This window comes from Pristiophorus japonicus, chromosome 4, assembly GCF_044704955.1.
Source record: "Pristiophorus japonicus isolate sPriJap1 chromosome 4, sPriJap1.hap1, whole genome shotgun sequence".
NCBI classification, from domain to species: Eukaryota; Metazoa; Chordata; class Chondrichthyes; family Pristiophoridae; genus Pristiophorus; species Pristiophorus japonicus.
In genome coordinates this window covers 33528559-33542442 of record NC_091980.1, presented here as the reverse complement: position 1 = coordinate 33542442, position 13884 = coordinate 33528559, and the positions used below count along the sequence as shown (strand labels likewise).

Here is a 13884-nt window from a genome sequence, read left to right as displayed (position 1 = left end):
AAAATGATCACCAATGCATCCACTATTTCTATGACCACTTCCTTAAGTACTCTGGGATACAAACTATCAGGCCCCGGGCATTTATCAGCCTTCAATCCCATCAATTGCCCAAACACAATTTCCTGCTTTGTAAGGATATCCTTCAGTTTCTCCTTCTCACTGGACCCTTGGTCCCCTAGTATTTCTGGAAGATTATTTGTGTCTTCCTTCGTGAAAACAACCAAAGTATTTGTTTAACTGGTCCGTCATTTCTTTGCTCCCCATTATAAATTCACCTGATTCTGACTGCAAGGGACCTACGTTTGTTTTCACTGATCTTTTTCTCTTCACATATCTAAAGAAGCTTTTGCAGTCAGTTTTTATGTTCCCAGCAAGCTTCCTCTCATATTCTATTTTCCCCCTCCTAGTTAAACCATTTGTCCTCCTCTGCTGTATTACAAAACCCTATAAATTATATCAGAAACTTATCCATAGGTTTGGCTCTAAAATTGTTTTATCTTCACTCTGCACAAATCATGATGATACAGCCAGGTCTCTGAACATCCTGTTACATCCTCCGCACACCCCACCTCCCCCATTTGCAAATAATCCGGCAAACGTTGTATGAAATGTCTCCATTGCCAACATCAGGAGCCACCGCCACTTTGTTTTGTCTCTTCAATCAGCCAACATAACTTCAGCGGAAGATTGGCAGAAACTGCGTTTAAGCAATTTATCCGGGGTTGCTGCCGATGTTCCGCCAGAGGTACGGCAGCTGATGGAGAGAACTCTCAAGGAAATTCCCCATGTTACTGTTCTCTGCAGTGGCCTAGCAAGCTGCAAGTGTAATCGTTCAACAAGGTCATCGGACATCATCAGATTCTCAGAACAACCAGGGCTCGGCATTAAATGCAGGCGTGCCAGCGTTGCCACACTCTGAAAACAAAAATGTAACAGATTGTTATCTGTGCGATAAGGAGAAAATAGCTTAATTGTTACCCTCTCTACGAAGCTCCTGGCATTGTGCGCTGCGTTCACCAGACTAGCTTGAAAACTCCTGGGGTCTGTGCCTCGTTTCCCATGGTCCTGATTTGTAGATGCCTGAGGCATTCGAGCAGGTACGATCCTAACATTGCTTTGCCCATACTTAATGCCATCCAGCAGGCGAACCAGCAGCAAGTTGACTGGCAGATCTTCAATGCTGCATGTAACTGGAGTCCTGCATTCTGGGCATCGGAGCTCCTTCCTGGCATTGAATATCCTCTGGAGACAGGACTTGCAAAAAGTGTGCTGGCACGGTAATACCTTGGCAGCGGCATCTAGCCTTTCAAAGCACACGGGGCACTCCAGCAGGTCCAGCAAGGCCAGGTCATCCATTCTACTTCCACAATGCCATCTCATCAAAACACGACCACTCTAAAAATCAAACAGAGGAAAGGTTCAGAGAATTTCTCAAGCATTAAAAAAAAATTGGTATTGACCATTTGCGATGAATTTGTTCACGTACTTAATCGTTATAAAGCGAGCTGTGCAGCTCATAAAACTCTGAAGACTTTTCTACGCTCTAGCTGAGGAACTACTAGTATATTCGGCAATGATAGGAGCATTGCAGATACCCAGCAGTAAATGACGATCTGAATAATGGTCATTTTCTCTCCTCTGCAGAACATGTTGACTCTTCCTGAGATACAACACTACATAGAATTTACAGCACAGAAACAGGCCAGTCGGTCCAACAGGTCTGTTGTGTTCCTAACACAGATGAGGCTGCACACAGGGAGGTTAAAGTAACAGTGACCCCAGTCTTTATTAAGACACTCCAGAGTGAGTAACAGGCCTTAGGGGCTGGCTTATATACAGTGCTCCTAATGGATGCTGGGATCCCTTGGGACTTCAGGGGATGCGCTCCCTGGTGGTGGAACATGGGAGTGCATGCTTTACAGATACACAACATCACTCCCCCGCATAGTCAAAGTGAAAACTATTTACAAGGTAAGGTGGTCGGGAGCCTTTCTTTCCCTGGTGGACTGCCTCGGTACAAATGTCTGTTCTGGTGTGTTGGCTTTGCCCTCGCTGGGCTGGCGTGTTGTTGGCCCTGCAGGGCTGCTGGGTGAGCCTAGCCTTGCTGGGCTGTTGGGCGTGATGGGTTCGATTTCCTGGTCCGGCGTGGTGTCATTGATCCTTTGGGTGTGTTTTGTGGGCTCGAAAAAGGTGGTGTCTGCTGTGGGTTGTTCAGGGCAGTCTGTGAACTGCAACCTCATTTGGTCCAGATGCTTTCTGCAAATTTGTCCATTGTCTAGTTTGACTACAAACACCCTACTCCCTTCTTTACCTATCACGATCCCGCGATCCACTTGGGACCATGTCCATAGTTTCGCACATACACAGGGTCATTCAGATCAATTTCCCGTGACATAGTGGCGCGACCATCATTTACATTTTGTTGCTGCCGCCTGCTCTCTACCTGATCATGCAGGTTGGGGTGAACCAGCGAGAGTCTGGTTTTAAGTGTCCTTTTCATGAGTAGCTCAGCCGGGGGCACCCCTGTGAGCGAGTGGGGTCTCGTGCGGTAGCTGAGCAGTACTCGGGACAGGCGGCTTTGGAATGATTCTTCTGTGACTCGTTTGAGGCTCTGTTTGATTGTTTGTACTGCCCGCTCTGCCTGCCCATTGGAGACTGGTTTAAACAGGGCCGAGGTGACATGTTTGATCCCATTGCGGGTCATGAATTCTTTAAATTCGGCACTGGTGAAACATGGACCGTTGTCACTGACCAGTATGACAGGCAGGCTGTGGGTGGCAAACATGGCCCTCAGGCTTTCAATGGTGGCGGTGGCGGTGATTCCCGACATTATTTCACATTCAATCCATTTTGAAAAAGCATCGACCACCATCAGGAACATTTTACCGAGAAACGGGCCCGCATAGTCGACATGGATCCTCGACCATGGTCTGGAGGGCCAGGACCACAAACTTAGTGGTGCCTCTCTGGGCATGTTGCTCAACTGAGCACACACGCTGCATTGCCGTACACAGGACTCTAAGTCAGAGTCGATACCAGGCCACCACACGTGGGATCTGGCTATCGCTTTCATCATTACTATGTGCTGTGGAGATCCGAGATGAACGTCTCCCTGCTCTTTTTGGGTAGCACTACGCGGTTACCCCACAACAGGCAGTCTGCCTGAATGGACAGCTCATCCTTTCGCCGCTGGAATGGCTTGATTGGCTCTTGCATTTCAACCGGGATGCTGACCCAGCTCCCATGCTGTACAAGTTTGCAGGCTGCGCCATTTCCACCCCCGTGGTGGGCAATGGTAGCCGACTGAGAGCATCCACACAGTTCTCGGTGCATGGCCTGTGGCGGATGGTATAATTATACGCTGATAGCGCAAGTGCCCACCTTTGTATGCAGGCTGAGGCGTTAGTATGTATCCTCTTATTTTCCGCGAACAGGGCTATGAGGGGCTTGTGATCGGTTTCCAGCTTAAATTTGAGGCCAAACAGGTACTGATGCATTTTCTTTACCCCAAACACACATGCTAATGCCTCTTTCTCAATCATGCTGTAGGCCCTCTCGGTCTTAGACAAGCTCCTGGAAGCATAGGTGACAGGTTGCAACTTCCTCTCGACATTAGCTTGTTGTAATACACAACCGACTCCGTACGACGACGCATCACATGCTAGCACGAGTCTTTTACACGGGTTATACAATACAAGCAGCTTGTTGGAGCATAAAATGTTTTTGGCTTTCTCAAAAGCAATTACTTGTTTTTTTTCCCCATACCCAGTTCTCACCTTTACGCAATAAGAGGGTGCTTAAACCTGATAGGAAGTTACCAAATTAGCTGAGGAGTCCCAGGAACGACCGCAGCTCCGTGACATTCTGTGGCCTCTGTCTTGGCGTCTGTGGGGCGAATGCCGTCCGCCGCGATCTTTCTCCCCAAAAACTCCACTTCTGTTGCCATGAAGACGCATTTCGACGTCTTCAGCCGCAGCCCTACGCGATCCAGTCGCTGGAGGACCACCTCCAGGTTTTGTAGGTGCTTGGCGGTGTTCTGACCCGTGAACAATATTTTGTCCTGAAAAACCACCGTGTGTGGTACCGACTTGAGTCGGCTCTCCATGTTTCTCTGGAAGATCGCTGCAGCCGACCGAATTCCAAACGGGCATCTGTTGTAGATGAACAGTCCCTTGTGCATGTTGATGCAGGTGAGGCCCTTCGAAGATTCCTCCAGCTCCAGCGTCATGTAGGGCAAAGTCAGTTCGAGTTTGGTGAACGTCTTGCCTCCTGCAAGTGTCGCAAATTGGTCGTCTGCCTTAGGTAGCGGGTATTGGTCGTGTAGCGAGAAACAATTCGTAGTTACTTTATAATCGCCGCAAATCCTGACCGTGCCATCACTTTTAAGTACTGGAACAATCGGGCTGGCCCACTCACTGAATTCCACTGGGGAGATGGTGCCCTTGCGTTGCAGCCTATCCAGCTCGATTTCCATTCTCTCGCTTATCATGTGAGGTACCGCTCGTGCCTTGTGGTGAATGGGTCGTGCCTCTGGGATCAAATGGATCTGCACCTTTGTCCTGGAAAAGTTTCCAATGCCATGCTCAAAAAGGAAAGGAAATTTGTTGAGAACCTGGATACATGAGGCCTCATCGACATGTGATAGTGCTCGGGTGTCATCCCAGTTCCAGCGGATTTTGCCCAGCCAGCTCCTTCCAAGCAGTGTGGGGCCATCGCCTGGGACAATCCAGAGTGGCAGTTCGTGCACGGTGCCCTCGTGAGTGACCTTGACCATGGCGCTGCCTAGGACAGTGATACGCTCTTTGGTGTACGTTCTCAATTTTGTGTGGATGGGGCTCAGGGCTGGTCTGAGTGCCTTATTGCACCACAGTCTCTCAAACATCTTTTTACTCATGGTGGATTGGCTAGCACCAGTGTCCAGTTCCATGGCTACGGGTATGTCATTCAATTTTACGTTTAGCATTATAGGTGGACATTTTGTCGAAAATGTGTGCATCCCATGTACTTCAGCATCTGCCTCCTCTCTCTGAGGCTTGAAATTGCTTTGGTCCACCATGGACAGATTTTCCTCTGCAACGTGGTGGTGAGCAGTTTTTGCAGAGCGTGCAGCTCATCTGCAAGCTCGTTGGAGGTGTCCCATTGTCCCATAGCTCTTGCAAACATACCCTTTGAAGCGGCATGAATAGGCTGAATAGAAGCCTCCACAACGCCAACAAGGTGTGAATTGCCTTGCATTCATCCTTTGTTGGGGACTCTGAGTCATCTGGGTCACCTGAGGCCCGATGGCAGTTGCAGACTTGTGGTTTCTGCCCTGTACATTTCTGCTCACAAACACAGTCCCAGTTAATTTATGAACATTGCTAGCACTTGTGTGCTGGGAGATTTGTTTGGTGTTATCACTGGTGGACATAAATGCCTGTGCTATCGCAATGGCCTTACTGAGGGTCAGTGTCTCTACAGTCAAAAGTTTTCACAGGATGGTCTCGTGGCCAATGGCCAGTACAAAAAAGTCTCTGAGCATTTGCTCCAGGTAGCCATCAAACTCACATTGTCCTGCAAGTCGCCTTAGCTCGGCAACGTAGCTCGCCACTTCCTGACCTTCAGATCGCTGGTACGGAAAGAACCGATACCTTGCCATCAGCACGCTCTCCCTCGGGTTAAGATGCTCCCGAACCAGTGTACACAGCTCCTCATACGACTTATCTGTGGGTTTCACCGGAGCCAGAAGATTCTTCATGAGGCTGTAGGTCGGTGCCCCGCAGACCGTGAGGAGGACCACTCTCCTTTTTGCAGCACTTCCTTCTCCGCCCAGCTTGTTGGCTGCAAAGTACTGGTCTAGCCTTTCGACATAGGCTTCCCAGTCCTCACCCTCCGAGAACTTCTCCAGGATGCCCCACAGTTTGCTGCATCTTTGCGTTGGATTCGTATACTCGCCGCCAGTTGTTGTGTTCCTAACACAGATGAGACTGCACACAGGGAGGTTAAAGTAACAGTGACCCCAGTCTTTTATTAAGACACTCCAGAGTGAGGAACAGGCCTTAGGGGCTGGCTTATATACAGTGCTCCCAAGGGATTCTGGGAGCCCTTGGAACTTCAGGGGATGCGCTCCCTGGTGGTGGAACATCGGAGTGCATGCTTTACAGATACACGACAAGGTCTATGCTGGTCTTTATGCTCCACACAAGGCTCTCACATAAAATTCTGCACTTTTCAAAATTACAGGCTGGGTTGTTCAGTTTACCAAAATGTAAACCCTGCTTCCAAGAAGTAGTTCCAATTCCCAGAGCACAAATGATGTGCCTCCAGTGTCCGGCCCCATAAATTTTGATTCATGTATGAAAAGCAGTAAATTTTCCTTTCAGTTGCAACAGTGCAAGGAGCCATAACAACATAAGAAATAAGAGCAGGAGTAGGCCATTTGGCCCCTCGAGCCTACTCCGCCATTCAATAAGATCTGATCAGCTCCACTTCACTGCCCGCTCCCCATAACCCTTTACTCCCTTATTGCTCAAACATCTGTCCATCTCCGCCTTAAATATATTCAATGACCCAGCCTCCACAGCTTTATGGGGCAGAGAATTCCATTGATTTACAACCCACGGAGTGAAGAAATTTCTCCTCATCTCAGTTTTAAATGGACGGCAACTTACTCTAAGACTATGTCCCCTTGTTCTAGTTTCCCCTATGAGTGGAAATATTCTCTCTGCATTCAACTTGCTGAGTCCCCTCATTATCTTATAAGTTTTAATAAGATCACCTGTCATTCTTCTGAACTCCAATGTGTATAGGCCCAACCTACTCAACCTATCCTCATAAGTCAGCCCCCTCATCTCCAGAATCAATCTAGTTAGCCTTCTTTCAATAGCCTCCAATGCAAGTATATCCTTTCTTAAATATGGAGACCAAAACTGTAAGCAGTACTCTAGTTGTGGCCTCACCAATACCCTGTACAGTTGTAGCAGGACTTCTCTGCTTTTATACCCAATCCCCCTTGCAATAAAGGCCAACATTCCAGTTGCCCTCCTGATTACTTGCTGTAACTGCTTACTAACTTTTTTGTTTCATGCACAAGAATCCCCAGATCTCTCTATACTGCAGCCCTTTGCAATTTTTCTCCATTTAAATTATAATTTGTTTTTCTATTATTTCTGCCAAAGTGGATAACCTCACATTTTCCTGCATTATACACCATCTGCCACTATTTGCCCACTCAATTCGCCTGTCTATATTCCTTTGCAGATTTTTTGTGTCCTCCTCGCAATTTGCTTTCCTACCCATCTTCTCAGTCCCTTCATCCAAGTCATTAATATAGATTGTAAATAGTTGGAGTCCCAGCACTGATCCCTGCGGCACCCCACTAGTTACTATTTGCCAACCTGAGAATGAACCATTTATCCCGACTCTCTGTTTTCTGTTAGTTAGCCAATCCTCTATCCATGATAATATATTACCCTCAACACTGTGAGCATTTATCTTGTGCGGTAACCTCTTATGTGGCACCTTGTCAAATGCCTTCTGGAAATCAAAATACACCACATCCACTGGTTCCCCTTTATCCACCCTGCTCGTTACATCCTCAAAGAATTCCAGTAAATTTGTCAAATATGATTTCCCTTTCATAAAGCCATGCTGACTCTGCTTCATTGAATCATGTTTTTCCAAATGTCCTGTTAGTGCTTCCTTAATAATGGACTCCAGCATTTTTCCAACGACAGATGTTAGACTAAGTAGTCTATAGTTTCCTATTTTTTGCCTGCCTCCTTTATTAAATAGGGGCGTTACATTTGCAGTTTTCTAATCCAGGGAATTTTGGCAGTTTACAACCAATACATCCACTATCTCTGCAACCACTTCTCTTAAGATCCTAGGATGTAAAGCATCACGTCGAGGGGACATATCCGCCTTTCGTCCCATTATTTTATCTGGTACTACTTCATTAGTGATAGTGATTGTATTAAGTTCCTCCCTACCTATAGCCCCTTGATTATCCACTATTGGGATGTTTTTAGTGTCTTCTACTGTGAAGACCGATACAAAATATTTGTTCAGAGTTTCTGCTATTTCCCTGTTCTCCATTATTAATTCCCCAGTCTCATCCTCCAGGGGACCAACTTTACTTTAGCCACTCTTTTCCTTTTTATGTACCTGTAGAAACTCTTCATATCTGTTTTGATATTTTGTGCTAGTTTACTTTCATAATCGATCGATCCTCTCAATCATTTTTTTAGTTGTTCTCTGCTGGTTTTTAAAAATTTCCCAATCCTCTGGCCTCCCATAGTCTTGGCCACATTGTATGCCTTTGTTTTCAATTTGATGCCCTCCTTATTTCCTTAGTTAGCCACGGATGGTTATCCCTTCTCTTACTGTCTTTCATTCTCATTGGGTATATTTTTGTTGCGAGTTATGAAATATCTCCTGAAATGTCTGCCACTGCTCATCAACCATCCCATATTTTAATCTATTTTCAGTCCACATTAGCCAACTCTGCCCTCAACTTAGAACACTGGTTTGAGAACCAACTTTCTCACCCTCCAAATGAATTTGAAATTCAACCATATTATGGTTACTCATTCCTAGAGGATCTTTTACTACGAGATCATTTATTAATCCTGCCTCATTACATAATACTAGATCTAAGATAGCCTGCGCCCTGGTTGGTTCCGCAACGTACTGTTCACGGAAACTATCCCGGATACACTCTATGAACTCCCCCTCAAGGCTACCCTGGCCAATTTGGCACCCAAGCCAAGTAGCCATTCTCTTTAACAATATGGGTCACTGGATATAAACCAGGAATGGGAACGCTGGCTGGGTTTTTTCCTATCAAAGTCCAGTGGTGCTGAGGCTCAATGCTACAAGTGATACTCCAGCTGAAATCAGCTAACAGCACAAACTGGGAATTAAAGATAGGACCTTCTGGTTTATCTGGCTCGTTTCCACATTGACTACTGCCTTTACCCACTGGGCCAGTTGGGGAAAATCTTATTTATAATTTATAATTAATGTCCTTAGTCTAGGTTACCACATGTGGCTCACTATCAAGCATTTACTATTCTACTTATATTGAATCTTGAATAGATTACAGTATTGTAATCACTGCTCCCTTTACATAAACTTTTCTGATGATAGCACAACTCTGTATGATTGCCTGATAGCTATTCTATTCCAGTGTGTGTTATCTTGTGGGGGTTTATGACTTTGGTTGTTGATGGTTATGAAGAGAATTGGGTGGCTCGGAATTTAGAAAATTGCCTTATTGCATCTGGGACCTAGGTTTAAATTCAGACCAAATTCACAAATGGAACAATGTATCCCCTCTGTGAAAGATGTGGGGGTTCTTAGCTTAAGTATGTGTGAGCATTTGCAACTCAATCTCAAGTGGGATGAATCCACTGCACAAAAGTGCCCAAAATCCAGCACTAACTACCACTAAATTAGCAACCACACTCTGAGAGACAGTAAGTAAAACTCGTGAGGGAAATGGAAAATTTTACACAGATACTGCAGAGTTTCTTCTGAGCTTACGGTTGGAGAAGAAAAGTGAGAGCTTTGTAAGCTTTACTGTTGCATCCATGTGTACATGATCATAACTAGCAGAATTTTTAGAGCTGATGGTGCACTCTAAGGGGCTGAAATTGTTGGACATACCGCCGCATACTGCCCGCGGACATACCCCCGACATACTGGCCAAAATCGCAAAATTGATTAAAAAAAATACCTACAAACCGCCCACATACCACCCAGCGGGAAATTCATCAACAACATACTGCCGGGCGGTATGCATACCGTCCGCCCACACGGAGCACCCAAAAATCCGACATTGGTAGCATACCACCGACATGCCACTGCACACCGTCTGAAAAAAGGTGGTTTTATGCTGATGGTATGTCGGCAGTATGTAAACTACAATGTTCCTCCCACTCCCCCCCACCCCCCCACCCCCCGCAATCTATTCCTACCCCCAGCGTTCTATTTCTCTACCCCCCCCCAGAGATCTAGTCCTCCCCAGAGAGATTTAATCCCCCCCCCCCCCCCACCGCCCAGCGTTCTATTCCTCCCCCCAGTGATTTAGTCCTTGTTCCCCCAGAGATCTAATATCCCCCCGGAGATCTAATCCCCCAGCAATCTAGTCCTTCCCCCCCCACCGCCTGCCGAGATCTAATCCTCCCCGGAAATCTATTCCGGACCCTCCAGAGAAACGCAAAAATAAATAAATAAATAACAATATAAGTATTATAAATAAATCAAAAACACTGCACAAAACAATTACAAATCTACACTTACCTGCGATCAGACGTCGGCAGTCTCTGGTCTCTGGACTACACTTCTCAGGGGATGGGCGGGGGGTTGGTGGGAACGGGGGTCGATGGAAAAGCACGTGTGCGCAAAACTCGGGACCCAAAGAGTCCCGAGTGCCAGACAACTTATCCTGCACCGCCAGAGCAGACCGTCCGTCGCACTCCGCTGATGCAAAGCTCAGGACTGCCCGGACCAATGTTGCCAGCGCTCTGCCCCAGCGGTACCGGGTGGTGATGATTGACCGACCACCGCGAGACCGTCAAGAATTGGGTGGTCCACCAATTTCAGCCCCTTAGTCTTCAGTGAGCTGGTAGGAGTGAGATCTGCACAAATTATGGTGGATTAAGGTCAATTCCAATCTAACACATGGAGCCAACACTGCGCATCATGACATATATCAGCATTAGTACTTTGACCCAGTTATATTTACATACCAGCTTAGTCCGTCTTAGAATAATTCTGATGATACAGCATTCTTGCGGTGGTGATCTATACCAACTAGATAAACTGAATACTTTGGTTTCCTTTGAAATTGGAAACAACCAACTGTTCCACGTAAATGACAGATGACATTATGATTTTCAGTACCTTGTGATGTCCGCGCATATGTAGTTTTGTTAGAGATATTGCTCCTAGCTTTATAGGCAGTTGTGGCATTTAGAGCATGCAGCCAGTATAACCTGATTGTGTTAGTAAAGTTGTCTTGAGCAATCAGGCTCTCGCTGATAAGTAGGTATAAATGGCAGCAGAATTCGGCATCTAACCCTTGGTATACTGGAGCCATGGCTGATTGCCACTGAGAGGGGGTGCAAGAAAAGTGACAAAATGCGCACTAACCCACCATCAGTATCTCTTACCTTGATGAGTGTTAAACATTTCACCATAAAAAATGGAAGAAAAATCATTATGACAAAGATACATTTCATTCTAGTTGCCCTCATCATCATTATTTAATTAATTAATTTTGCCAATATCATTTTTATTCATTATACTGGCCCAGTATGTACTAGCTGAAAGAGGCAACCTGTTCTCAGGATTCTGCCCTTGCTGTACTTGATCCAGATGCTATAACAGCAGCCCCCCCTTATGAGAAGTACCGAGCTTCCACTTCAGTATGTTACCCGACAGCAGGGTTAAGATGGGAACGAGATTGTAGGTTGAGCATACGACCACTCCACGCTACAGAACATTGAAACAACACACTTCTCTATTTATACAATGTAAAATAAAGAAAGAGCAAACACTCTCTCATGTCAATTTCCAAATATATTTCCCATTGTACATTAGAGCTTTGATCTTTTCAATTTCTAGCCTGTCTTGAATGGAAATTCAGCAACAATCTACTTGTTACTCATTTGCTATAGATAGATTCATTCAACCAATTATTTAACAAATCTTGAATTTCCTCATTATACATATGATCCTGGCTGCAACATGCTGGATTATTCAGCACAGACAAGAGCGTTCTTAAGTGTCACCTACATACATTTTGAATCTATACTGACCTGTCACTTGAAGTAGATGGAAGACGGGAAGCCTGAAAGAAGTAATGTGAAATCTCTCTTCATTCCAAAGGGAAATCACATCAACATATCCTTGCTCCAAAGTCAGGGTCAGCTCAGGGCTGCTAAAAGTACCCGGACACCTGTGCATAAGCTTCACAAATCACGTCAAAGCTGATTCCTTCGACTGCTTTTGCATCTTCATTTCTGTTCCAGTTCACATGTTAGCACTGTACAGAAGCACTTTAAACATGCAATTTCCATGTCAATGGACGAAGATCACATTAATGTTCAAACAAATTAGAACATGAGGAAAGATTCTCTGTTCTGTTGTGGGGTAGGGGGTGGGGGGGCTTCTTGCCAAGCAACCCCAGTCCAATTAGACATCCAGTCGTGAGATCACGCCACCCAGATCCAGAACAGAAACTGCACCACTGATCGAATTACAAGACAAACATTAACCATTTCACTACTACTGGAGATCCTCTTCATGCTGCCATTCTCAACATCAGCTTGTGAGAGTTAAAGAGCGGATCACTCAGTCTCTGGGAGCAAGTGAGGCAAAGATCTTTGTAACACAAGAGAGCATTTCCATCATTATTCAGCTATTACCACACCCAGTTAGGAGCACTAATAATATCACTGCTACTATATGACACATGACTTGATATGAGGTGAGCAAAGAGTTCCCTCTGCTGGAATCATCAGTAATGCCTTTTCCTTCAAGTATAGAACATTTCTTGCACAGACATGCAATTTAATTCTGGAGAGTTCCCAGGCAGAATATAAATAGTCTTGCAGTTGTCACTGTGGAAATGTTGCCTGATTGTACAGCAACTCCGAGGAAGGAGTGGTCTGTGCAAAGCCAAAACACACTGTAAAAGGGACCACTGCAGACTGAGAAGAGGCAGGTGCAGACTGTCTACTGGTTAGAGAGCGTCCAGACACCCCAGTGAAAGCCAACAACTGTAAAATGAACTCCAGGGTTAGTGCATATGGCCAGTAGCAAGGTAGAGGCCTTGCTTCATTGGAGGGAAGCCACACTCCTTGTTAGTTGTTGGTAAATGAATAGCAGATAGAAATATTGTTACTGTTAAAAACAGAGAATCTGGGCAATATAGACAAGGGAGGGTGGACAATGGCTTAACTAGGAAACTTGTGACACGCATAAAAATGTTGACCATATCTCTCAAACATCTGATGAAATTAATCTGCTCTGACAGCGCCAGACCCAGTTGAAGTTAAAATTAGAATACCTTCTGAGGCATGGTTGGAAACCAATTTTTCTTACATCCCTGTACCGTTCCAAGGTCTAAATCCTGACCCAGAATTTATTAGTATCCTAGCCACGTCAGTTAAGTAGTTGGAGGTATCTACGCCTCATCAGAGAAGTGTTCAAATCAAATAACCTGGTGTCACACTTTGATTGGATAATATCTGGTCAGATCATTCGAGTGCTTGATCTCAATCTCACAAATTATTACCATCCTTGGTGATATGATCTCCAAACAACATTTCAACTTCCATATGTATGCCAGTAACATTCAGCTCTATCTCTCCTCCAATTAGATTGATTCCACATACATATAGCCTGACTGCATGTCTGACATCAAGTGTGAGACAACCTTTACCTTACTGGCAAGGCTGAAGCCATCCTGTTCAGTTGCTCAGGCACAGATTCCATTTCCCTCTCCAGCGGCGTACTCAGACTGAAGGTGCTCAGCACTGATGTCCTGCTTGACCCTGAGCTTCAAATCACACATCCAGTCCATCACCAGATCATCTGTGTTCATCTCTAGAACATCACCCACCTACATCCGTAACTCGCTCCCACTGCTGCTGAAACTCGCTTTTAAGCTTTAACTATCTCAATTTTCAATTTCTGCAACATCGATGTTGGGGTAAAAAGAAGACTTCTTTTCCTCAAAGTGGACTCCCTGATATAAGGAATCAACCCCCGTCCATCCGTATATCGACCATGGAATCACTCAGATTAAACCTTGGTTAACCGTTTTTTATTCAAGCATGCTAGGGAAGGGTTCCGATGAGTACTTCCCCGATCAGAGGTTTTACAATTACAATT

At 45.5% G+C, this 13884-nt stretch overlaps 1 protein-coding gene across 3 annotated transcripts in view; it reads right to left on the bottom strand.

Moving 5' to 3' along the window:
* LOC139262034 (E3 ubiquitin-protein ligase SH3RF1-like) overlaps nucleotides 1-12117 on the bottom strand; it is a 159194-nt gene extending 147077 nt beyond the window's left edge. For 2 of the 3 annotated variants that reach the window (XM_070877194.1, XM_070877197.1), the window contains exons 1-2: nucleotides 11805-12117; nucleotides 979-1395 (exon numbers count right to left, since the gene is read on the bottom strand). In XM_070877194.1, coding sequence (XP_070733295.1) covers nucleotides 979-1380 — 402 coding nt within the window. In that variant the 5' untranslated portion in view covers nucleotides 1381-1395; nucleotides 11805-12117. Of the gene's footprint in view, nucleotides 1-978; nucleotides 1396-10733; nucleotides 10756-11804 lie in introns of those variants that run through there. The other variant, XM_070877196.1, reaches the window with a different exon arrangement.
* Between the last annotated feature and the right edge of the window lie 1767 nt (nucleotides 12118-13884).